This window comes from Tursiops truncatus, chromosome 2, assembly GCF_011762595.2.
Source record: "Tursiops truncatus isolate mTurTru1 chromosome 2, mTurTru1.mat.Y, whole genome shotgun sequence".
In the NCBI taxonomy this organism is placed as follows: domain Eukaryota; kingdom Metazoa; phylum Chordata; class Mammalia; order Artiodactyla; family Delphinidae; genus Tursiops; species Tursiops truncatus.
Genome location: NC_047035.1, coordinates 4,744,626 through 4,768,862, shown reverse-complemented (window position 1 = coordinate 4,768,862; position 24,237 = coordinate 4,744,626). Strand labels below are relative to the sequence as shown.

The 24,237-nt window shown below is 53.5% G+C and overlaps 1 protein-coding gene and 1 long non-coding RNA gene across 5 annotated transcripts in view; one reads left to right on the top strand and one right to left on the bottom strand.

The window, feature by feature from the left end:
- Window positions 1-7,122, bottom strand: part of BEGAIN (brain enriched guanylate kinase associated) — a 44,105-nt gene extending 36,983 nt beyond the window's left edge. For 2 of the 4 annotated variants that reach the window (XM_073800043.1, XM_073800044.1), the window contains exon 1: window positions 6,938-7,104. Coding sequence is in view for 2 of the 4 variants with exons in the window: in XM_033850612.2 (XP_033706503.1) it covers window positions 6,938-6,979 (42 nt within the window). In the remaining 2 variants the exon portion in view is untranslated. Of the gene's footprint in view, window positions 1-6,937 lie in introns of all 4 variants that reach the window. The other 2 variants (XM_033850612.2, XM_033850611.2) reach the window with 2 other exon arrangements.
- On the top strand, window positions 6,235-24,165 carry LOC141277923 (uncharacterized). Its single transcript, XR_012329833.1, has 3 exons — window positions 6,235-6,929; window positions 15,389-15,438; window positions 23,169-24,165. It is a non-coding gene; the product is annotated as an uncharacterized lncRNA (long non-coding RNA).
- Window positions 24,166-24,237: the final 72 nt, after the last annotated feature.

Genomic DNA, 24,237 nt, shown 5'->3' with positions numbered 1-24,237 from the left:
GTGGCAGGGGGCCTCCCGCCCCCTAAATTGATTCTCAGTAAATAGGAGCTGGACTCCAGGGCTTAGAAAGTGCTAGAGAAGGGAAGGTCATGTCCTGGGCTCTTCATCTGCCTGGGGAGGCAGCCTGCACTGAATGAGCACCTGCTGTGTGCCGGGGGGCGGGGGGAAGCCCTGGGCTGGGCCTCACACCCTGCACTCCCCACGTCTCCTCATCTCTGCCAGGTGTGGGGTTGGGTGCAGGGACATGGGTGAATATGGGGCCTGAAGGAGGGGAAATTAGAACCGCAACCATCTGGCAGAATGGGAGGGTGTGGTGGAGACTGCTGGCTGCCCACTGTCCTCCCACTCTTCCTTAGTGAAGAACCCTCCTTTTATTCTGGGAGGCAAGATACCCAACTAAAAGACTGCATTTCCCAGGCTCCTCTGCAGCCAGGGGTAGCCAATGAGATATAAACAGAAATTACTGGGTGTGACTGCTCCTTAAAAGGGATCAGAAAGCTTGGCTGTGCCCTTTTTGCTCCCACTCCCAAACTCTCCTGCTTCTTATCTAGAACATGGAAGTGATGGTCGGAGCTACTGCAGCTGTTTCGCACTGCGAGGCAAACTTGAGGCGGAAGCCATATATAAAGGCTGGAGGAACAGAAAGACAAAAAAGAACCTGGGTTCCTGATGACCACTGAGTCATCACACTAGCCCTGGACCACCTGCCTCTGGCACTGCCTTAACTTGACAGAAATAACCCCCTGTCTTACTTAAGCCCTGGTTATTTCCAGTCCCTGTTACTAGCAGCTGTGTGCAATTCCTCACTGATACACAGGGGATAAGGTTAGGAACCATGGTTGACAGCGCTATGAGGCCAGAGCCTTTGGCACATGGGGGCCCAGGGTGCAGTTAGATGGGGAGTGAGGTGGGGAAGAATACCCCAGAGAAGGGCCAGAGCCCTTGCTCCTTTGCGTGAAGGGAGACACGCAGATCCCTGGCATCTCAGGAAGCCAGGGGTCCACGCAGAACTCCTGGGATGCAGCTGCATGAGTCAAAGGAAGGCTCGCTAGGGGGTGGCAGCCCCAGGCTCTTGGCCATGATCCCCAGCCCTGGCTTCTGGTGCTGCTTGGAGGATGGCCTAGGCTCTCTTTGGCACTGCCGGCTCACGGCTGTGTACCTGGGGCCTCTGCCCATCTGGCAGTGCCGAGGTGCCTCACATCAAGTGCTGGGGACCCTTCTTTTCTGAGCTCGGCTGGACACCTCTCTGGACGCCTCACAGCACCTGTGACTAAATGTCTGAAAAGCTTCATGAGCTCACCTGCCCAAGACAGGGGTGGAAGCTGCCTGGACCTGCCCTCTCCCTCTCCCCCTTTCCCCCACTGTACCCCTAGCCGTCAGGCCCTGACTATTCAGCCTTTCTCACACCTGGCCACCTCCCTCCATCTTCAGCATCACCTTGCTGGTCCCAGGTGCCACCATGTTTCATCCGAACACCTATAATCACCCCTCCCTGGGGTCCCTGACCCCAGCTTGGTCCACCCCACAAACGAGCCAGTGTGAACTTTTAAAATCACAGACCAGATAACCAGACAACATCACACATTCATACGCCCTGCAAGGCCCCAGTGTCTTTTCTACCCTCCCCCACAGACCACTCCAGGAACTTCCGTCTAGTTCCTGGATGTGCCAAGCTCTCTCTGGCCTCACTTTGCACTTGCTGTTCCCTCTCATCATCTAACTCCCAGCTAACTTTCAGGGCCCCAGTTCAATAGCCTGTCACCTTCCTGGCCCCAGTTCAACAGCCGGTCCCCAGGCTATTGAACTGGGGCCCTGAAAGTACATGATGCTAGCATGTACCCATTCACACCTGGTCTGATCTGGACTAGCCCCAGATCAGATCAGGCACCCCTGCAGCAGCCTCTCATAACCCCTGCTCTTCTTAACATGACGCCTACCTGTAATCGACATTGCAATTATTTGTTTATTATCTGTATCCCCCTAGAATGTAAGCTCTACCCCAGCTCCCCGCACAGGGCCAGGCACATAGGGGGCACTCAACAAGTAGTTCTCGAATGAATGAGTAAGTGAAGGCACCCCAGGTCCGACTCTCTCTTCACAGGCATCCCCAGCCTGGTGTGGGCCTCCTCTGGGCTGGGCACTGGGCAGGAGAACGTGGGGAGTCAGGGGTCTCAGGCTCTTTGGAAGGCCACAGTGCTCCCAGCCACTGCTGCAGGCCCTGGAAGGCCACCCCTTTACGCATGGACACCCCCCTCCCCCGCAGCAGTCATCCAGCCCTGCTTCATTACTAGTGGGAACTGAACTTGGAGGCCGGCAGGTCCAAGGTCAAATCTACCTCCAACACCCCAACTGATCCTGGGCAAGTCACGTCCCCTCCTCATTGCCACGTGGGGACACAGCAGTACCCCGCCCCGGGCAGTGATGTAGTGACAGTGCAGAGAGCGCGCTGGGTGTCTTCAGCACAGAGCCTGGCATCTCGTGGGACCTCAGAACCCATCAGCCCAGGGCTCTAAGTTGGCCATTCCCCTACTATGTGCGGTCACAGGAATGTGCTGGGGGCCCTGGCCAGCCGGTCCTCTGAGCCTCTCCCAGAGTTGCTGGCTGTATCAGACAAGTTCCTGTTGTCATAACAACCCCCTGGCTGTCCGCCGCCTGGGCCCGAGGCCCCGGAGGATGCTGTCGGCTGCCACGGCTCGCAGCCTGGGCCTGCTCACCTCTTAGCAGCCCGGGCTGCCTCTCCTGAAAGGGCTTCCGGCTCCCCTGCCTCTTGACTCATCTGCTCCAGCCCCGCTTCCTGAGCCCCTACTGTGTGCCAAGCTCCACACCATCGCCCAGATCCTCACCCAGTCCTGTGAGGGGGGACAGCCGTGAACTGTCTTATGCTTAAAGGAGCAGCCTCTCACGGGGGGCAGGTGACTTGTCTGAGGTCACGTGGCTTGGAGGCGGCAGACCCAGGATGAGACCCCCAGAGGTCAGGCACTCATGCCCTGTTTCACTCCTGGACCCCCTCAGTCCCTCCTCTACCACCCAGACCCACCCTGCTCCCAAGGATGGGAAGCTGGTGTCTGTGAGCTCCGAGGGAGGAGGGACCCAGCTCCTGGTTGCCTCCTGGGGCTGGAACAGGAAAACCCGGCCACAGGGCACTGGTGGGACCCTGCAGCGGGGGCTGGGGGGTGGGGAGGGCAGGCTGAGCATTCGCTAAGAGCTCCAAACATCACCTCACTTATTCTCACGGCACCCCCCAAACTGGGCCGTGCTACCCTATTTTATGGAGGAGGGCACGGGCTTCGGGGGCTGAATGGTAAACAGCCATGGCCTGCCACAGGCCAGGGACTGCAGCCAACACCCACAGAGCGCAGTCACCTTCCAAGCCTCCCTCAAGCCAGCGCAGAAGTTCCTATTACCATCCCCCGCTTTCATAGATGAGGACTTTCCGGGTCCGAGGATTCGCACACTTTTCATCACCCTGCCTCTGCTTCTGGTTATTTCTGTGCTGGCCTCAGAACCCTCGAGGGCGGCCACAGGCCCAGCATTCATGCTCTGTGCCGTCATGCCTGCACTCTGAATTTGGCCCCGGCCTTTGTTCCTCAGAAGGGGGGTGCACTTGAGCCATCCAGACCTTCCAGAAAGTCTCCCGGGACAAGGAGCTCCATGCAGGAGTCCCCGCTGGTCACCTGTCTTTACAGAAGGCTATACTGCGGCTTCATCGTTCCCTGAGCATGTCTTCCAGCATAACTGGAGAGGCCTCATGGCCCCCTGCCCTCTCCCCAGCTCTGCAGCCTCCCTGCTATGGGATCACGGAACAGGAGGGACGGGGGGTTACATGAAAAGAGGCTTCACCCATCCATCCCCGTAACCATTCATCTGCTAGCACGTACCCATTCACGCCTCAGTGCGTCCTTCCGTGCCTGTACCTGCCATCCGCCTCCCATTCACCCATGTATCCATCCTTGTCATTTGTATCTCGTATCCACACATCCATCTGTCCATCCACGGTTGCATACCTCCACTGACGTGTGTCTATTCGTGCACTGATCCACCCTCAAGCATGTCTCCATCCACTCTTCCTGTACCCATCCATTCTCCCATCCGTTCTTACATCCATCCCCTTATTGACATTATTCAAGTCCCCATCCATCCAGCCCGGCATCCACGTGTTGCTGCAGTGGCAGCCTCCAGGCGCATGGCCTTTGGGGGCTGGAGCCACTGCTGCGTCCCCTTCCTGGCTGGGGGCGGGGGGACAGTGAAGGTCCCCGTCACTCTCCTAACACCTGCCACACTAGTCAAGGTCCATGTCTCCTGGCGGTAGACTGAGATCTTGAAAGGTGAGGTCTGTATCAGAGTCACCTAAGTGGTCCCAATGAAAGGGGCAGAGGGGTACATGGGGAGAGTGCGCTAGGGGGATGGAGAATTCCTTCATTTATTTGCTCACTCAGCCATTCATTCCTGTAATATTGAACCAACAGAGACAGCTCTGGTCAGCTCTTCCCACCACCAGCTACCATCGAGGGCCTGCTCTCGGGTCACGGAAGCCACTCCTCTGACCGAGAGAGGTGTTGTGCCTCAGACAGTGAGCCCCAGAGGGGGCAGGGCCTTGCTCAAGGTCACACAGCAGAGGAGGAACTGGAACCCGCGACTCCAGACTCCTATCCAGGCCTCTCCTCCAGGCTAGTGACCTGCTCTGCGGCAGGAGGGGGAACCCGGAGGGGACCCTGGGGGTGATTCTAGGCCAACACAGTGAGCCTGGGGTCACCCTTGGATTTGTCTCCAGAGATCTTTACCTGCTGTGAGGGGAGGAGACACACACACACACACACACACACACACATGCCGACCCATGGCCATGCCCTTGACCTCCACACTCCAGCTGGACTGACCCTCCTCTGATCCTCGCACGCCCCCCTCTCACCCCCAGGCCTTGACTCAGGCTGTGCTTCTCAGGCTCTTCCACCCCTCCCCTGTTCAACTCCTACTCACCCCTGGGCTTCACGAGCCTCCTGGGATTTGGGAAATTGTGAACCATCTCCAACCAAGCCCTGGATCCACGGACTGCCCTCCTCCCCTCTCATTCATTCATTCTTAACCATCCTTAAGTGCCTACAGGAGTAGGGGTGCTACTTCAAAGTGTTGCCGGGGAGACGATGCGTGAAGATGTTTATACCGGGCCTGGCACGTAGTAGGTGCTCAATAAGTGGCAGCTACCTGGGGCCAGACCCTGTACCCAAGGGTCTTTGAGACAGGATGGGGTATCGATCACCTTCCAGACTGCTTTGACTCACTTCCGCTCCCTGACCCGGAAACGACCCACTCCCCACGCCCGGCGCATGGAAAGCCAGACCCACACCACTGAGGCTCTAGGCACCCCTAGCCCTGCCCACTCAGCATCCCAGGTGCGAACAGCTCCAGGTTCTGAGGATAAGAGGAACTCGAGCGCAGGAATCTATAAATATGAGACAATAGCTCGGGAGGGTCCCTCTGCAGCAGCGCAGCCTCCCCTCGCCCGGCGCCAGCGCTTAGCAGCCGGGAAGAAGCCGCATCTGCCACTGTGCCTGCTTTTCTGTGCCGGCCTGATTATAGTGAGACTTGGGGAAATTAAGGGTTTTCGGGGACGCTGCCAGGGCCCAGGCTGCTGCCTTCCCGCCCTGTGCGTCACAGATGCCAGCGGAGCCGCCTCCATGGGCCACTTGCCCCAGCCGGCAGGGCCGCACCCGGCGTGCCTGGGACGGCACACCACAGTGTATAAGGGGCTTTCTTCCACAGTCCTCCCTGGCCCTGGGAGTGCAGAGGGCTCTGCTGCAGGCAGTGGGCAGGGGAACTGGGGCCCAGTGAAGGGCAAGGACCTGTCCCCGGCCCCAAAGATCTAGGGCACTGGGGCCTCCATAGGAGCCAGGCCCATGGAGACCCTGTCCTGCTGGCCTGGGGCCCCAAGGCCTTGACCCCTGGTCAGCTTTCGGTCTGCACAGCCCAGGTCTGTGGCTGACCTTGGCCATCCAGGGCTCCTCCTTTGTAGACACAGCTCATTCTGCCACCCCCGCTCACTCCTGGGTGCCTACTCTGCTCCCCTCCTGCTGGTCCAGGAGGCTCCAGGATGTCGCCCACGCTGTTCCTGCCCCAAAGGAACCACACTGGGGATGGGGTGGGGCCCAGACAAGGAAGGAAACACCTCTAAACCAGGCAGGAAGCGGAAACGCTAGGGCAGCAATTCCCATCCAACAGGGCTGGGGTTCAGGGAGGGAGGAAGCTCCAGTGGAGCGGCCCTGGGCGAGCCCTCCCCTCCCTGAGCCTCAGCGGCTTCGCTTCTTACTGAGGAGAAGGGGAACACCTGCCCCGCAGGTGCCGAATGAGACCACCGAGGGGGTCTGGGGCCGGCGCAAGCCCACGCGCTGCAAACGCTCAGTGAACCAGCCCCTGGTCCAGCCTCCTTCCGGCTCCTCGACCTCTCCCAGGCGGTCGGCCTCACCGAGCCCTGACCCCGGGCAGGAGGGGGCCTGCCTGCACCGCGGCCACCCGCCGGGCACAGCGGAGGGTCCCAGATCCCTAGGCCCCGCCCTGCCCCCCTCCCCCGTCCCACCCTCCCTTTCGCCGCAGGGACGCACGTGTTGGGGGGCGAAGACCCGGCAACTCGGGCCCAGGTGCTGAGGCCGGCCGCGTGGGGGGCAGGGCAGCGCGCTGAGGCCGAGTCCCCGCCCCGCCCCGCCCCGCGAGCGCGCCCCGCGAGTGCTCCCCGCGGCCGGGCAAGCGTTCCTGTTGGGGCCCCGGCGCACCGGCACCGGAGGGAGCGCCACGGGCGGGGGAGACGACGCTGGACCGTCGCCCCCCTAGCGGGAGGGGGCACGCGGGCCGCCTCCGGCGCCGCGCGGAGACCGCCCTGCCGCGTGGGTGGTGCCCGCCCCGCCTCCGCGCCCGCGCCCTGCCCTCCCGGCTCGCAGGTACTCACCGCCCGGCGGAGCCGGCCCGGCCGCCGGCCACCCGTCCACATGGCCCCGGGGCAGCCACGCCGCTCGCCGCCGCGCTCGGGTCCCGCCGCTGCCGCCGCCCCCGGCCCGCGCCCTCCCCGCCGAGGCCGAGCGCGCCCGGAGCCGGCGCGGCCGGGGCTCCCCCACCCCGCCCGGCTTCCCGCAGGGAGCGCCCGCCCCCCGCCCCCAGCCCGGCTCCTCGCCAGCCCCGGCCCCGCGCAGCCGCGGCTGATTCAGCGGCTCCCCCCGCAGCGCCCTGGTGGGGCGCACTCGGGGGCCGCGGGGCCGGACTGGGGGCGCGGGGCGCCACGTGCGCACGGGAACCGGGGAGGGAATGGCGGCGGGGCAGGGAATGAATGAACCTGCGTGAGCATGAATGGCAGAGCGCGTGAATGAATGAGTGCGGAGCGTGCGGGAGGAACGAATGAATGAGGAATGAATGCACAGGCCGAGCTTTGAGGGAAAGAGTGAATGAGCCCTTGAAGGCGGGAACCCTCAGTACTCACCTGTCTAACCCATTCACACATTCACTCAATCCATCCCTCAACATTTATTGAACACCTCCTGTATACCAGCCCTGCTCTAGGCCCTGGGGATACTCCGCCTCCTGGAGCTCACGCTTCCCAGATTTAGAAAATTCAGGGCGAAGGGTGCGACCCGCCGACTTCCCCCTGTCCCTTGCTCTGCCCCACTTCCCACTCGGTGGCCCACTCCAGCACTGCAGATGTCTGCCCCACTCTCCCTCTCTGCCTGACCCGGCACACGTGTGCCAAGGTAGCCAAGTGATGGGGGAGGGGCACTCCCTTCCCCCACCCCGCCAGCAATCAGGAAGGGGAGGTGGCCTCTGGATGGGTCAGTGTTGCTCCGGGAACCTCTAGCTGGAGCACCCCTGTCCCTGGCCCCAGCGGAGCCCAAGGCTGGCCCTTTCCGAGCCCTGAGGAAGGGCGCAAGGCGAGCCTCAGCCCTTCCTCCCCGAGGCACTGGGCAAGGCGACCTTGCTGCTCCAAGCCAGGCCGGGGCCTCCTCGAGAAGCAGCCTCAGTTCTGAGGGCATCAGAACCCCCTGGGGGCAGCTGGACAAGTCTGCCAGCCCACCCAGCCCAGCAGCAGCCGGTATTCGAACCCTGGAAACAAACACAAGGGGGCCAGGAAGGATCCTGGCTGGTGCGAAGAGAGGTCACAACGCACAGGCACTCGACTCGTGTCCTCCCTCAGGACCTCCGGGCCCATCGTTCACACGTGTTTATATAATTCCCAAGCACATGCTACCAATGAATATATTTTTTGACTTTTTTTCATCATATGGTAAAACATATACACAGAATGTACCGTCTTAACCATTTTGCAGCGTACAGTTCAGTGGCCTTAAGTACATTCACCTTGTTGTGCAGCCATCCAGCTTATATTTTATGTGTTGTGTACTTTGCAGATTCTATTCACTCATTTAATTAGGGGAGTAGGTTGCGACATTCAGGCATAGGACAGTGCTGTGAAAAGGCATTGAAAGCAAGGGAAGTGAGAAAAACAATAAAAGGAGACAGGAAAAAGGAGCCAGCAGCTGACTGGAGGCATGAATGTGGAGGCAGAGTCCTCTCTCTCCTCCCCCTCAGGCCCTGGGGACATTGTTGAGTAACAAATGGAGAAAGGGAGGTGCAGGGTGGGGTGAGCGTCAGAGGACAAGCTTCTGTCTCCAGGCGGCACACAGGGTCTACGATCCGGACAAGAGGAGAGGTGGCGGCTCCGTGACCTTCACTCCTGCCCTTTAGGGTTCTGACACCGTTCAGGCCACAGGCAGGGGTGGGAGTGGCCCACAAGAGGCAGTGGGAGCCCAACCCCCCACCCGCCAGCCCTAAGGTCCCTGCCCTCCCAGGTCCCAGGGGGACAACAGTAACGGCGGAATGTGGATGAAGTGTGCACACAGGGCTCTGCCCACATCTCCTGCCCAGACACTGGTCCTGCTCAGATGGTGCCAGAACATTCGCCAGCAGCCCTGGCTCTGCTGCTGCCAACGCTGCAGATGGCTGGGAAGGCGGGGGAGGGGCGGGGGCGCCCATGCCCAGCTCTGGCAGCTTGCACCCTTGAGCTTGGGGCCGGCTTGGGGAGGCCCCAGGAGAGCCCTTCCCCCACGCTGCACACCTAATCCCCACCCAGCAAGCCCTCTCTTCTCCCCTCCCCCAGCTCACTGATGATGGGAAGGAGGGGAGAATGCCAGCACTGGCTGGTGGTGGGGGGGGGGGGTCTCAGTTAACCCCCATGGGACCTTGTGAGGGAGGTGGCACTAGCCCTCTTGGGCTGATGGGAAAACTGAGGCTCAGAGAGGCAAAGTCCCTTGCCTAAGGCACTCAGCAAATAGGGACTAAGCTGGGATTTAGTACCTTGGTCATTCTGGTCAGATGTTCACCCCCATTCACATCTCACCTTAGGACCCACCTCTAGGCATCTCTGAGGAGAAGGTCCAGTTGATGCAACCTGAAGATCCTTGCAAGACGGGCTGGTCTGGAAGGGCCTCTGAAGCCAGTGTAGCAGGAGCCTGGAGCATCAGTGGCATCCAGGCAGGCTTCCTGGAGGAGGTGGGGTTTCAGGTGAAGGTGGGAAGAAGAGATAAAAGTGGCAGGGCTTGGAGACCATGCCCTGGGGCGGGGTAGGTGCCTTGTCCCCTGGCCTCCTGCCCTCATTTGGGCGTCTGTGGACCACCCTGGCCACAATCCCTGCCCTCTGTCTCTCAATCCCATTCCCTGGTTTTATCTTCTTCATGGCTCTTGCTAATCTCTGCGGTTACCTGATTTACTTGTTTCTGTGTGTTTACTTGATCTCCCCAGCCGGAGTGTGTGCTTTGAGATGAGAGGAGGGGAGCTGGGGAGGAGAATGAACAAATGAGTGGAGGAGTGATGGAGGGCGGGGAGGAGAAGGAGGGAGGGTTGGAGGAGGCCTCTGGTTGCGGTGGCCGAGTGGAAGAGGGAGGACAGCAGATCAGGGGTCATTGAGAGTGAGGTTCCTGTAGACACCCGGGTGTAGGAGTCCAGCCCGTCCCTGCCTCGGGCTCCAGAGTTGGCCGGTCTGGCCAGATGCGAGCCTTCTGTGTTTCCTGCTGCCTCTCAGGCTGGGATGGAGAAGTTTCTTGGAATGTGAGCTCTGGACCTTGCGGCAGCGGAGAGGTTTGTTCACGCCATGCCCCTACGGATGCTGTGACTTAGCCTCCAGGCTGCCCTGCAGGGTCTGGTGGAGCTGCCCTCTGCAGGGCCAACGCCCCCAAACCACTGCTGCCCCATCCTGTTGCCCTCACCGTCCCTCACTCATTTCTCCTGGGAACACTTTCTTAAAAGTCAAGGATTCAGGGAATTCCCTGGCAGTCCAGTGGTTAGGGCTCTGTGCTTCCACTGCAGGGGGCATGGCTTCCATCGCTGGTCGGGGTACCAAGATCCTGCCTGCCGCACGGTACGGCCAAAAAAAAGTCAAGGATTCAGTGTCTGCTTCTGGGGGTAACCAGACTTCCAGGCAACCAAAGAACAAAATTGTACCCAATTCACTCAAAAAAATAGGGGAGTCAACACCATGTAGCAAAGGCTCCAAGAAGAGTCCTGCCCTCTCCCGCCTCCCGCGGTCCTGGGCCCGCCTCACGGGATTGCATCCCACCCACAGGTCCCAGGACCCAGCTTCTGGCCCAGGGCTGTCTTTGGGTTCCTCATCCTCCCTGCTGTGTCCCTACCCTGGGCCATCCCTGTGGGAAACGGCAGCAGCCTCTCCAGGACTCTGCCCCGTGCTGGGCTGTTCTACCAGGGAGGATGGACTGGGCGCTGTGACCTGGGCTCAGAAACTATAAGGAGGAGAAACATTTCTACCAAATATTTATCAAAACAATACATGTGAATATACTTACTTATCACGCAGAAATAGACAAGCCACGTGAGGCAGAGAAAAATGAGGGCAGCCCTCCTGGAAGGAGGGGCTTCCAGGCACCACAGGACATGGATCATTTCATCCCACCGGGGACAGCTCTGGTCAGTGCCTTGTTCTCCCTCTGGACCACCTGTAGCCCCTGGGGAAGGGCAGCGTCCAGATTCCTGCTGGGAAGGGGCGCAGGCCTGGCAAGGGAGCCTCTCTCTGGGCCTGGACGTGGTGAGAGACACGGAGCACGGGATGGTACCAAGGTGGCCTCACTGGGACGAAATTGCCACTAAGTGTATACCTGCCGCCAGTGGGCAGGTGTTAAGTAAGGCCACACCTGGGGACCCAGGCTTCTTCAGCAGCCCACCTGCTTGGTCCTGGTCCAGGCCTTGGCTCCTGGGGTGGGTGGGCTCCCGCCCTCCTGCCAGGCTGAGGGCCCTTCCGCAGCTGGCCTCAGCTCCAGCCCCATTGTCAACGTCCACACGCTCCCGTTTCTGGGCCTTTGCACCTGGTGTCCTCTCACCGTGGGATGCCTTTCCATGGAGTGTCCTCCTGGAAAACTCCTCATCTCAGCTCCCAAAGTTGCCTTCTCTCAGGAAGTGTGACCCCAATCGCTGTGTGTGGCTTCCAAACGGCAGCAGCCTGGGGGTCACCAACCAGGTCGTAGGAGGGGGACCCTGCAGGGGCCTGGGCACTGGGGCAGGGAAATGGAGGGCAGCCCTCTGAGAGGCTCAGGAGGCAGGAACAGACCAAGAGGCAGAGCCTGAGGTCAGGGATGGCCACAAGCCAGGTTGCCTGGAGGCGGAGCGCCGACTCCTGGTGTGCTCGTCTGGCACTGTGCTGCATGGCATGGCTGACGGCGGGGGGCAAGGCAGTGCCAAGCGGGTGGGCTGGTCCAACAGGGTGGAAGCTGAGGGTGCCTGGATCTGGGCAGGTCACCACACCCACTATTCCCAGCCCAGACGCTCCCATCTCCAGGGAGCCCCCCCAGGTTCCCTGGCGCTCCCTCTCTCTGAAACCTGCCTTATGTCTATTCTGGGTCCTGGACAGTGTCCCCAGTACCTTTCTCACCCTGTCCCTCTATTGTTCAGGAACCTGCAATGGCTCCCCACTGCCTGACACATCCCATCCGGCGCTCAAGGCCTTCCGTGGGCTTCCATGAGTCTCCGGGAACCTGCAAAGGCTCCCCACTGCCCGACATGTCCCATCAGGCCCTCAGGGCCTTCCACGGGCCTCCCTGAGTCTCCGGGAACCTGCAATGTCTCCCCACTGCCTGACACGTCCCATCCGGCTCTCAGGGCATTCCGTGGGCTTCCCTGAGTCTCCGGGAACCTGCAATGTCTCCCCACTGCCTGACACGTCCCATCCGGCACTCAGGGCCTTCCACGGGCCTCCCTGAGTCTCTGGTGTGACTTAAACTCTTGACAGAGGTGGAGGCTCTTCTGCTTCCTCATGTCCCTTCCAGACTGCCCGCTGCCCCCCTCCACCCCCAGGAATGCCCACTCAGCTACTTTTCCTCTTGTCCCAGCTCAGAACAGGAGACAACACTCCAATAAAATAAAGGCTCATGGGCTTCAGAGCCCCTGGAATGGTTAGGGTGGGCCCCGGGTGTGGGGCGGGGTCCGCATGGTGCCACCTCTGTCCAGATGTCCCCCCTTCCTGGCCCCCAGCACACACCGTTTCACCACTTCATTCTTCAATAGCTGTAAACCCTCTTCTCCAACCAAAGGGTGACCCCTTCTTGGTGGCTCCCACCCAGGACGATGACAAGGTATGGGTGACCTGTAAGTCCCCTACATGTCCAAACGGCCACTGGTTAGGCCTCTGGCCTGGGCCCCAGGAGACCGCGGTTCCGGTCCTGTCTGCCTGGGATTCCCCGGCAAGACATTCTCCCCTCTGATCTGTTTCCTCACCTGGGGGATGGGAACCAAGCCTGTGAGCCCAGGGACAGAGGAGTTTGCAGCCTCGGTCTGGGGGTCAAAGACCCCGGACGCCCCGTCGCTGGGACGCGGAGCCACGCAGACGGCGAGGTGGGCGTGCAGGCCGGGGCCGCTGGAACTGGGCGGGCTGCACTTGGTGAAACTGGGCTGCAGAGGCGGACGCCAATTTTCCCCACTCCACTGGGCAGGAAAATTATTTCTTCGGATTCTTCTGTGTTCCCGCCGGTTCTGGGCCTGCAAGAGATCTAGAGGCTGGTCGGAACAGTGGCTGCGGCGAGCCTCAAAGTCACGCAGCGGCAGGGACACCCGCTCCGGCCGCGATTGGAGGCCGAGGCAGCCTGCCCGCAGTGGCCGGAGCTCTTCGGGGCCCTGGAGCATCTCCAGCTCCTCTTTCTGTGGGCTCTGCTCTGACGGCCCCCACGCCAGGGCAGTGGATTCGCTCTGGGCTTCTTACGTCCAAAACGAGGGACCCAAAAGAAAAGCGAGTGGGACCGCCCCGCACGTCCTCTGCCCATTATTGCTGATCCCATGGCAGCCTTGCCAGGAAGAGTCTCAGCCCCACCTTAGAGGGGAAACCGAGGCACAGAGGATGAGGTGAAAGTTCCCAGCGGGAGTGAAGAGGCTGCGATTTCTCTGCCACAACATCTGAGCTCTTCCCCGTAGCCAGTGGCCTCGCTTGTCCACAGATGGGGCCAGCCAGGCGGAGGGAAGCCGCAGCATGTAAAGCAATGGAGATGGTCCCTGTACTGAAGCGCCCAGGACAGAGAAGTCACGTCCGGGCGGTCAGACGCAGGGAGAACACAACCAAAGCCTCGCGTCTGAGGATGCGGGCCAGGGGTGGGGTCACAGCTGAGGTCTGGGAGCCCAACGTGCTGCTCTGGGGCTGGGGGGCGGGGGCGCCAGGGACCGGGGCAGCCTGGAACACAGCTAAGGTGACTGACCCAGTTGGCACAGGACTGAGTGGGTTCCCGGGACCTGGGGCTTTCGGCTCTCAAATGGGACAGTCCTGGGCAAACCAGGATCAGTTGGTCACCCTAGGCAGATAAAGAACTTGCAAGGGTTCAAGTCCAAAACGGTAGACTGGGAGGTAGCGGAAGCTGCAGGGCTAGAAGGAATCAAGTGGAGGGGGGGAGGGCTTTGCCTCTGGAAGCATTTCTGGCTGGGAGGGAGGTCAGGTCGGCGTGTTCCAAGGGTCTGCCAGGAGCTGAGCACAGTCCTGAGGGACTTGTGGGCTTTTCCTGGTGGAGCTGCCCCTCCGGGACCCGGTGTTGGACCCCACCCCTCCTCAGGGCAGCCACCCCCGGATGCTGGGTCCGGCCTCCGGGCCATCTGGATAGCCATCCCTTCATTGCTAGCGTCTCTCTGGCCAAACGAGCAAACCAGGAGGCAGAGGGAGCACAGTCAGGGCTTCGTTCAGTTCTCAGCTTGGCCTCCTCCTTTCCCTGGGAGAGGCCATTGCAGCTCGCGCCTTTGTTCCTGCATCTGCAAGACTGCATACTGACTCTTCTCTGCAAGGATGCTGTGAAGCTGGAAGACTTGAAATAAGGTCTGTGGAGGCCCTGGCATGGACCCCGGCGCACCGAGGGAGTGTAGCTTCCCCTGGGCATTGGGTCCGGGAGCAAGGAGCTTGGAAACGAATGGAACAAGTTTGAATTGCTGAGCAGGAAGACAGGGGCTGGATAGGGGCTCCCAGACCCCGGTCAGCCCCGGGGGCCCATCCACAGCCCCCAGGGGGTGCTAACCCAGAGACTGCACTTGTGGCCAGTGTCTCCCACCCACATGGCTCCCTCCCTCCCTCCTGAAGAGAACCTTGTTCTGGGGGCGGAGGCCCAGGCCCAGCCGAAGGACGACATTTTCCAGCCATCCTCACAGCCAGAACGGCCAGGTGAATCGTGTGGGGAATCGTGTGGAAGAAGGTGTTAAAAGGGATTTTTTGTCGTCGTGGTTTTCTTACAGCATTATTAAGGCACAATTGACTTACAATAATCTGCTCACACGTAAACTGCACAAGTTGATAAGTTTCGACATGTATGTCAGGAAACCATCACAATCAAGATAGCAAACATTTCCACCAACTGCAAACACTTCCTCCTGCCTCTTTGCAAGCCGTGCATCACTTCCCCCGTCCCCAGGCAACCCCTGATCTGCCTTCTACCATTACAGATTAGCTTGCACTTTCTAGAGTTTTATATAAGTGGAATCCTACAGTGTGTATTTGCTCTCCTTTTTTTATTTTTTATTTTTGGCTGGGGGAGTTCTGGCTCTTTCCACTCAGCATCATGATTTTAAGATTCGTCCATGCTGTTGGGTGTATCAGTAGTTCATTCCTCTTTGTTGTTGAGTCATATTCCACTGTATGAATAAGCTATCATTTGTTTATCCATTTCCCTATTAATGGACACTTGGGTTTTTCCACTCTTTGGCTATGATAAGCAAAGCTACTATGAACATTTGGGTCCAAGTTTGTGTGTGGACATATTGCTTTAACTTCTCTTGGGAAAATACCTCCGAGTGGAATGGCTTGATCATATAGTAGGTGTATCTCTAACTTGTTAAAACATTGCCAAACTGTTTTCAAAGTGGCTGCACCATTTTACCTTCCCAACAGCCGAGTATGAAAGATCCAGCCGTTCCACATCCCTGCCAGCACTGGATATGGTGAGTCTTTTAAATTTTAGCCATTCATAATGGGTGTGGGCTGATACCTCGCTGTGCTTTTAATTCTCATTTTTTGAATGACTGATGATGTTAAGAATCGATTTTAGTGAAGCGTCTGTTCAAATCATTTGCTTATTTCCTAGTTGGATTGTTTGGGTTATTATTATTCAGTTAGAACTGCTCTTTCTCTATTCCGGACATGAGTTCATTGTCAGAGACCTGTTTTACAAATACTCTCGGGCTTCACTGGTGACACAGTGGTTAAGAACCTGCCTGCCAATGCAGGGGACACAGGTTCGAGCCCTGGTCCGGGAAGATCCCACATGCCGTGGAGCAACTAAGCCCGTGCGCCACAACTACTGAAGCCTGCGCGCCTAGAGCCCGTGCTCCGCAACAAGAGAAGCCACCGCAGTGAGAAGCCCGCACACCACAACAAAGAGTAGCCCCCGCTCGCTGCAACTAGAGAAAGCCCACGTGCAGCAACAAAGACCCAAGGCAGCCAAAATTAAGTAAGTAAATTAAAAAAAAACAAACCAGACAAATACTCTTTACCAGGCTTTTTTTTTTTTTTTTTGCTGTACACGGGCCTCTCACTGCTGTGGCCTCTCCTGTTGCGGAGCACAGACTCCGGACGCATAGGCTCAGCGGCCATGGCTCATGGGCCCAGCCGCTCCGTGGCATGTGGGATCCTCCCGGACCGGGGCACGAACCTGTGTCCCCTGCATCGACAGGCGGACTCTCAACCACTGCACCACCAGGGAAGCCCCTCTTTACCAGGCTTTTGCTTGCCTTTTAACTTTCTTAAAACTCTTTTTATTTTTTTTATTTTTGGCTGTGTTGGGTCTTCGTTGCTGTGCACAGGCTTTCTTAGTTGCAGCGAGCAGGGGCTACTCTTCGTTGCGGTGCGTGGGCTTCTCATTGCAGTGGCTTCTCTTCTTGTGGAGCACAGGCTCTAGGCACCCAGGCTTCAGTAGTTGTGGCTCACAGGCTTAGTTGCTCTGTGGCATGTGGGATCTTCCCAGACCAGGGCTTGGACCCGTGTCCCTGCATTGGCAGGCGGATTCTTAACCACTGAGCCACCAGGGAAGTCCCAAAACTGTCTTTTGAAGAGTAATGTTTTGATAAAGTCCACATTATCAATTTTTAAAAATAATTTGTATTTATTGTGTTAAGAAATCCTACCTAGCCAATCGTTTGTTGCTAGTATGTAGAAATACAATTGGCTTTGTATCTGGCAATCTTGCTAATCTCACAGATTAGTTTTAATAGCTTTTTTTGTAAATTCCTTAGAAATTTTTACGTAGGTGACCATGACATCTGTGTGTAAAGTGTAGCTTTACTTCTTTCTTTACATCAGTATGATTCTCACTTTGTTTTGTTTTCTTGCCTTATTGCACTAGCTAGGAACTCCATTACAGTGTTGGATAGAAGTGGTAAGAGTGGACACCCTTACCTTGTTCTCTGTGTTGGGGGCAAGCATTGAATTCTTCACTATTAAGTGTAACTTAGTATTAAGCTGTTAGGTTTCTCTTAGATGCCTTTTTCAGGTTAAGAAAATTCCTTTCTGGGACTCCCCTGGCAGTCCAGTGGTTAAGACTCCACACTTCCACTGCAGGGGGCATGGATTTGATCTCTGGTTGGGGAACTAAGATCACACGGTGTGGCAAAAAAAAAAAAAATCCTTTCTGTTCCTAGTTTACTGAGTCTTTTTTTAAATAAATAAATAATTAATTATTGGCTGTGTTGGGTCTTTGTTGCTGTGTGCAGGCTTTCTCTAGTTGCGGCGAGTGGGGGCCACTCTTCATTGTGGTGCGTGGGCTTCTCATTGTCGTGGCTTCTCTTGTTGCGGAGCACGGGCTCCAGGCACGCAGGCTTCAGTAGTTGTGGCTCGTGGGCTCTAGAGCTCAGGCTCAGTAGTTGTGGCGCACGGGCTTAGTTGCTCCGCAGCATGTGGGATCTTCCTGGACCAGGGTTCGAACCCGTGTCCCCTGCATTGGCAGGCGGGCTCTTAACCACTGCACCACCAGGGAAGCCCTACTGAATCTTTATTAGGAATGAAAGTTGAAATATGTCAAAAAAATTTTTGCGTGTGTTGAGATGATCATATATATATATATATGATCATATATATACACATATATATTTTAGTTTGTCAATATGCTGAATCACAATGATTGATTTTCAAATGTTAAACCAATCTTATATTGCTGGGATAAACCCTACTTTGACATGTTGTCATTCTTTTTATACTTTGTTGAATTCCACTTGCAAATATTTTGTTAAGAACTTTTGTGTCTATGTTTATGAGGAATATCGGTCTGTAGATTTCTTCTCCTGTAATGTTGTTGTCTAGTTTTGGTATCAGGGTAATGCTGGCCTCAAAAGATAAGTTGGAAAGTTTTCTCGTCTTCTACCTTTTGGGAGAGTTTCTTTAGAATGGGTATTATCTCTTCCATAAGTGTTTGGTAGAATTTGCCAGAAAAGCCATCTGGGTCTGGAATTTTCTTTGTGGAAGCTTTTTAACTACAAATATAATTTATTTAATAGATATGGGGTTATTCAGATATCAATTTATTCTTCAGAGAGCTTCGGTAGTTCAGATCCTTCAAAGAATTTGTTCAGTTCACTTAAGTTGTCAACTTTTTTGGCATAAAGTTGTTCAAAATATTCACTTGTTATCCTTTTAAGTTCTGTAGGATCCATTGTCCCCTTTCATATCCCTGAGACTGGTAATGTATGTTTTCTCTCCTTTTTTCTCTGATCAGTCTGGTCAGAGATTTGTCAAGTTTATTGACTTCTTCAAGACCTAGCTTTTGGTTTCATTGATTTTTAAAATTGTTTTAGTGTTTTCTATTTCACTGATTTCTGCTCTTTATAATTTCCTTTCTTCTGTTTACTTTGGGTTTTTCTCTTCTTTTCTCTGGTTTCTTAAGGTGAATACTGATATCACTAATTTGAGACTTTTCTTCTTTTATATATAAGCATTTAGTGCTATGACTTTCCCTCCAACCATTGCTTTAGCTTCATCCCACATTTTTATATGCTGTGTTTTCACTGTATTCAGCTTAAAATATTTCCCAATTTCCATTGTAATTTCTTCTTTGACCCATGGCTTGTTTAGGAGTGTGTTGTTTAGTGTCCAAATGTTTGATGAGTTCTAGGCATCTCTCTGTTATTGATTTCTAATTTAATTCCATTGGGATAGGAGAACATACTTTGTAGGATTTCAATTCTTTAAACTTCACTGAGATTTGTTGATCGCCCAAAATATGTTTTATCTTGGTAAATGTTTTGTGTGCACTTAAGAAGAATGTGTATTCTGCTTTTATTGAGTAGTGTTCTATAAATGTCAAGTTCATTGATATTATTGTTCAGATCTTCTATATCCATATTGATTTTCTGTCTCTTCTATCAATTATTGAGAGAATAGTGTCAAAATCTCCCATTGTAATTGTGGATTTGTTTATTTTTCTTTGCCATCAGCTCTTGCATCATACATTTTGAAGTGTTGTTACTAGGTACACAAACATTAAGATTGTTAAGATTGTCCTCAAGCTGAACTCTTGAGGAATTAAAGTCTTTATCATTATGAAACTACCCTCTTTATTCCTGGTAATAGTCTTTACTCTTAAATCTACTTTGTATGTTCCTAGGATAGCCACTTCAGCTTTCTTTTGACAAGTGTTAATACAGTATATTTTTCTCTATATATTTTACTGTTAATTTATCTATGCCTTTATACTTAGAGTGGGTTTCTTGTACATACTGTATAATTGAGTCTTGCTTGTTCATCTTATCTGAAAATCTCTGCTTTTTAATTGGTGAGTTTAGACAATTTGTATTTAGTATGATGATTATTATGGTTAGGTTTAAATTGATTATCTTAATACTTATTTTACTATTCTTAATTCCCTTTTCCTATTTTCCTGCCTTCTTTTCTGATTAATAGAGTAATATTTATTATTCCATTTTACCCTTTTTTAGCTTAACAGCTGTGCTTCCTTGGTTGTGTATGTGATGTTGTGGTTTAGTGGTTTAGATCTTACATCTTTAATTTATCACAGTCTACCTTCAAATAACATTGTATTATTACTTCATGGTTAATATAAGAAGCTTACCACGATACACTTCCATTTCCCCCCATTCTAGACTTCAGGTTATTTTGTTGTACATTTTACTTCTGCATATACTATAAGCTCCACAATTTGTTTCCCCCCCCTTTAAACAGTAAATCAGTTTGTAAAGAGATTTTTAAAAATAAGAAAAAAAAAAAGCCATTTATCTTTACCTACATAATAGCCATTTCTGGTGCTCTTCATTCCTTTTTGTAGATCCAGATTCCTTCTGTTATCATTTTCCTTCTGCTTGAAGGACTCCCTTTAACATTTTGAGCTGTTCTGCTGGTGATGGGTTCCTTCCAATTATGATGGTCTGAAAAAGTCTTTATTTTACCTCCAAGTTTGAAAGGAATTTTCACTGGGCATTAAATTTAAGGTGGTCAGCTTTTATTCTTACGATAAAGCTGTTGCTCCATTTCCTTTTAGCTTGGATTATTTCCAACAAGAAATCTACTCTTACTCTTATCTTTTTTTTCACTGTACATAATTTGTCTTTTTATTCTCCTTTTATGGGTTTTCAGCAATTTGATTATAATATGGCCTGGTGTAGTTTTCTTTACCTGCTTCAGGTTCAGTGAGATTCTTTGCTTTGTTTTTTTCCCTGCTTGGGGTTCATTGAACTTTTTGGATCTGTAGATTTATACTTTTCATCAAATTTAGAAAATTTTTGGTCATTATTTCTTCAATTATTTTTTCTGTCCCCTCTCCTTTTTTCTCCCTGTGACCCCAGTTACACGTGTGTTGGGCCACTTGATGTTGTCCCACAGGTCAGTGATCTTCTGTTCATTTTTTAACCCAGTCATTTTCTTCTCTATGTTTAATTTTGGGTAGTTTTTATTGCTGTGGCTTCCAGTTCACCAGTCTTTCGTTTTGAAGTGTTTAATGTGCTGTTAAATCCCACCTAGTGTATTTTTCCATCTTGCACTTTGTATTTTTTTTGGTTTGAGAACACCTTTTTTTTTTTTTTTTAAATATTCTCTTCCATTACGGTTTATCACAGGATATTGAATATAGTTCCCTGTGCTATACATTAGGGCCTTGTTGTCTATCCATTCTATATGTAATAGTTTGCATCTACTAACCCCAAACTCCCAGTCCATCCCTCTCCCTCCCCTTCTCTCCCTTGGCAACCACAAGTCTGTTCTCTACATCTATGAGTCTGTTTCTGTTTTGTAGATAGGTTCATTTGTGCCATATTTAGATTCCACATATAAGTGATATCATATGGTACTTGTCTTTCTCTTTCTGACTTACTTCACTTAGTGTGATAATCTCTAGTTGCATCCATGTTGCTGCAAATGGCATTATTTCGTTCTTTTTTTATGGCTGAGTAGTATTCTGCTATATATATGTACCATATCTTCTTTATCCATTCACCTGTTGATGGACATTTAGGTTGTTTCCATGTTTTGGCTATTGTGAATAGTGCTGCTATGAACATAGGGTGCATGTACCTTTTTTGTTTTTTGTTTTTTTTTGGCTGAGTTGGGTCTTCATTGCTGTGTGCAGACATTCTCTAGTTGCAGTGAGCGGGGGCTACTCTTCGTTGTGTTGCGTGGGCTTCTCATTATCGTGGCTTCTCTTGTTGCGGAGCACAGGGTCTACATGTGCAGGCTTCAGTAGATGTGGCACGTGGGCTCAGTAGTTGTGGCTTGTGGGCTCTAGAACTCAGGCTCAGTAGTTGTGGCGCATGGGCTTAGTTGCTCCGTGGCATGTAGGATCTTCCTGGGCCAGGGCTCAAACCCATGTCCCTTGCATTGGCAGGCAGATTCTTAACCACTACATCACCAGGGAAGCCCTCATGTATGTTTTTGAATTATAGTTTTGTCTGGGTATATTCCCAGGAGCGGGATTGCTGGATCATATGGTAATTCTATTTTTAGTTTTCTGAGAACCTCTGTACTGTTTTCCATAATGGCTGTACCAACTTACATTCCCACCAGCAGTGTAGGAGGTTCCTTTTTCTCCACACCCTCTCCAGCACTTGTTATTTGTAGACATTTTTGATGATGGCCATTGTGACCAATATGAGGTGGTACCTCATTGTGGTCTTGATTTGCATTTCTCTAATGATTAGTGATGCTGAGCATCTTTTCATGTTGCACATTGTATATTTTAACTCTAAAAGCTCAATTTGGGCCTTTTAAAATATACTCTATTTCTTTCATTTTCATGCTCATGGTTTCTTCTACCTTCTTGCACATATACCTATTTTATCATCCTTTTTCCTCATTCTATCATCAGGTCATTTATGGATTCATTTATATTGATTTATTTGTCTTCTTATGGATCCTATTTTCCTCCTTCTTTGCATTCCTGGTAATTTTTTTTTTTTTGTGGTACGCGGGCCTCTCACTGTTGTGGCCTCTCCCGTTGTGGAGCACAGGCTCCGGACGCGCAGGCTCAGCGGCCATGGCTCACAGGCCTAGCTGCTCCGCGGCACGTGGGATCTTCCCGGACTGGGGCACGAACCCATGTCCCCTGCATCAGCAGGCGGACTCTCAACCACTGCGCCACCAAGGAAGCCCATTCCTGGTAATTTTTGATTAGATGCCAGGCATTGCAATTTTCCTTCGTTAGGTGCTAGAGTTTTTCATATTTCTTTAAATATTTTTGGCTTTGTTCTGAGCTGTAGTTACTTGGAGACAATTTGATTCTTTCAAGGTTTACTTTTAAGCTTTGAGGCAGATCCAGGTCAGCCTTTAGTCTAGGGCTAATTGGGCACAACCATGAAGGCAATAGTCTTCTGAGGACTCTACTTATGCCCTATTGTTATGAAATCTTTCCACTTGGGCTGGTGGGAAGATGAGCTATTCTCATCCCTGTACAAGTCCAGGGGATTGTTCTGCCTCTTCCATTCTTTCTTCGGCCTTGGTAGTTTCCTCACACTCATGCACTGATCAGTACTTAGCTAAAGACTGGAGGAGAACCCTCTGCAGATCTCTGAAGCTCTTTACCTCTGTGCAGCTCTCTCTTCTCTGGTGTTCTAGATTGTGAATTATAGCTGTCTTGGACGCTCTGATCTCTGTGTCCCAGCTCAGAGACACTGTTGGGCTCTGAGTAGGTCTCCCTTCTCTGGATGTGGCCTGGAAACTGTCTCTAGGGGACATTGGTAGTGCTCACCTCATTTGTTTACCTTCTCTCAGAGCTCCCTATCCTGGGCTGCCTTCTATCCACTGTTTGAAAAACCACAGTTTCATTAGCGTGTGTGTGTGTGTGTGTGTGTGTGTGTGTGTGTGTGTGTGTGTGTAGATTAAGATTGGAGGGTAAATCTTATCCCTGTTACTCAATTTTGGCTGGAAATGGAAGTGCTTTGCATGACTTTGGCGAAGGGAGACAGCTGGGCAAAGTCTCCCTTTGCATTCCCCCATCCTCGTTCCTGTTATCTGGGATTAAGACATGATGGCTGGAGCTCCAGGAGCTTTCTTAGATCAGGAGGTGACTTACAGCATGGAAGCTACCTTCTAAGGATGTAGGAAAAGAGAGATGGATGGAAGCAGCCCAGGACCCAGCCATGCCAGCTCTGCACGGCCAACTTCTCAATTTCTTTTCCTTGAGAAAACAAATCCTTGTGTGTTTAATCCTCATTATTTTGTGCTTTCTGCTTTGCAGCCAACCCTGATTCTAGTGGATACAGCCCCTCATCCCATCCCACCCCAATCTTCCTCTCAAATGTCCAAAGAGTGCCCAAAGGACGTGGCTCCACAGTGAGGAGTGGCGAGGCTGGCATTGCCCCCGACCACCGCTCATTCCATCTGGCTTGGGTCTGGGCAGGTCTGGGCTTCCCTCCCACCCTCTGTAGCTGGCCCATGGGTGGCCTTTGCTCTGGGCTCTACTTCCTGACTCTGCTCGTGCTCCTTGGATCCCACCCCCAGCCATGGTCCCGCACTCCTGGGCCCCACTCACCTTACAAGGTGCAGTGGTGGGACTTCCCTGGTGGTGCAGTGGTTAAGAATCCGCCTGCCAATGCAGGGGACATGGGTTCGATCCCTGGTCCGGGAAGATCCCACATGCCACAGAGCAACTAAGCTCGTGCGCCACAACTACTGAAGACTGCGCGCCTAGAGCCCGTGTTCCGCAACAAGAGAAGCCACCGCAATGAGAAGCCCGCGCGCTGCAATGAAGAGTAGCTCCCATCCGCTGCGACTAGAGAAAGCCCGCGTGCGGCAACGAAGACGCAACGCAGCCAAAAATAAATAAATAAATGAATGAATAAATGAATTTTTTTTAAAAAAGGTGCAGTGGTGCAGATGGTGTGGCTGTGTGGCAGTGGGGAGGGCGGTCCAGTGGGATGAGTGGTGCAGTGGCAGAGTCGTGCAGGGGCCAAGGGTTTGGTGGTTTGGTAGCGCAGGCAGGCAGCAGAGGTGGTGCAGGTGATGTGGGTGGTGCAGCGCAAGGGTGTGGCTTTGGTGCGGATGGTCTGACTTCGCTTCTACTTCTGCCTCCTGCTGACTGTGGTCCACTGGCAAGGGTGGCCGACACTGACTGGGAATTGTCCACCCACACCCTTCTACTCACTCCCTTGCCCGCCCTTCCTCCTCGCCAAGGGAACATCTATTTGCTCTGGTCACCTGGCTTCCTGCACGCAGCCAGCAAGCCAGTCACAGCAGTGCCATTGCCCTCCCCAGCAGTGGTCTGGGAAGGCCACTGGGACAGGTTGAGGAGACCAGAGGAAAGTATG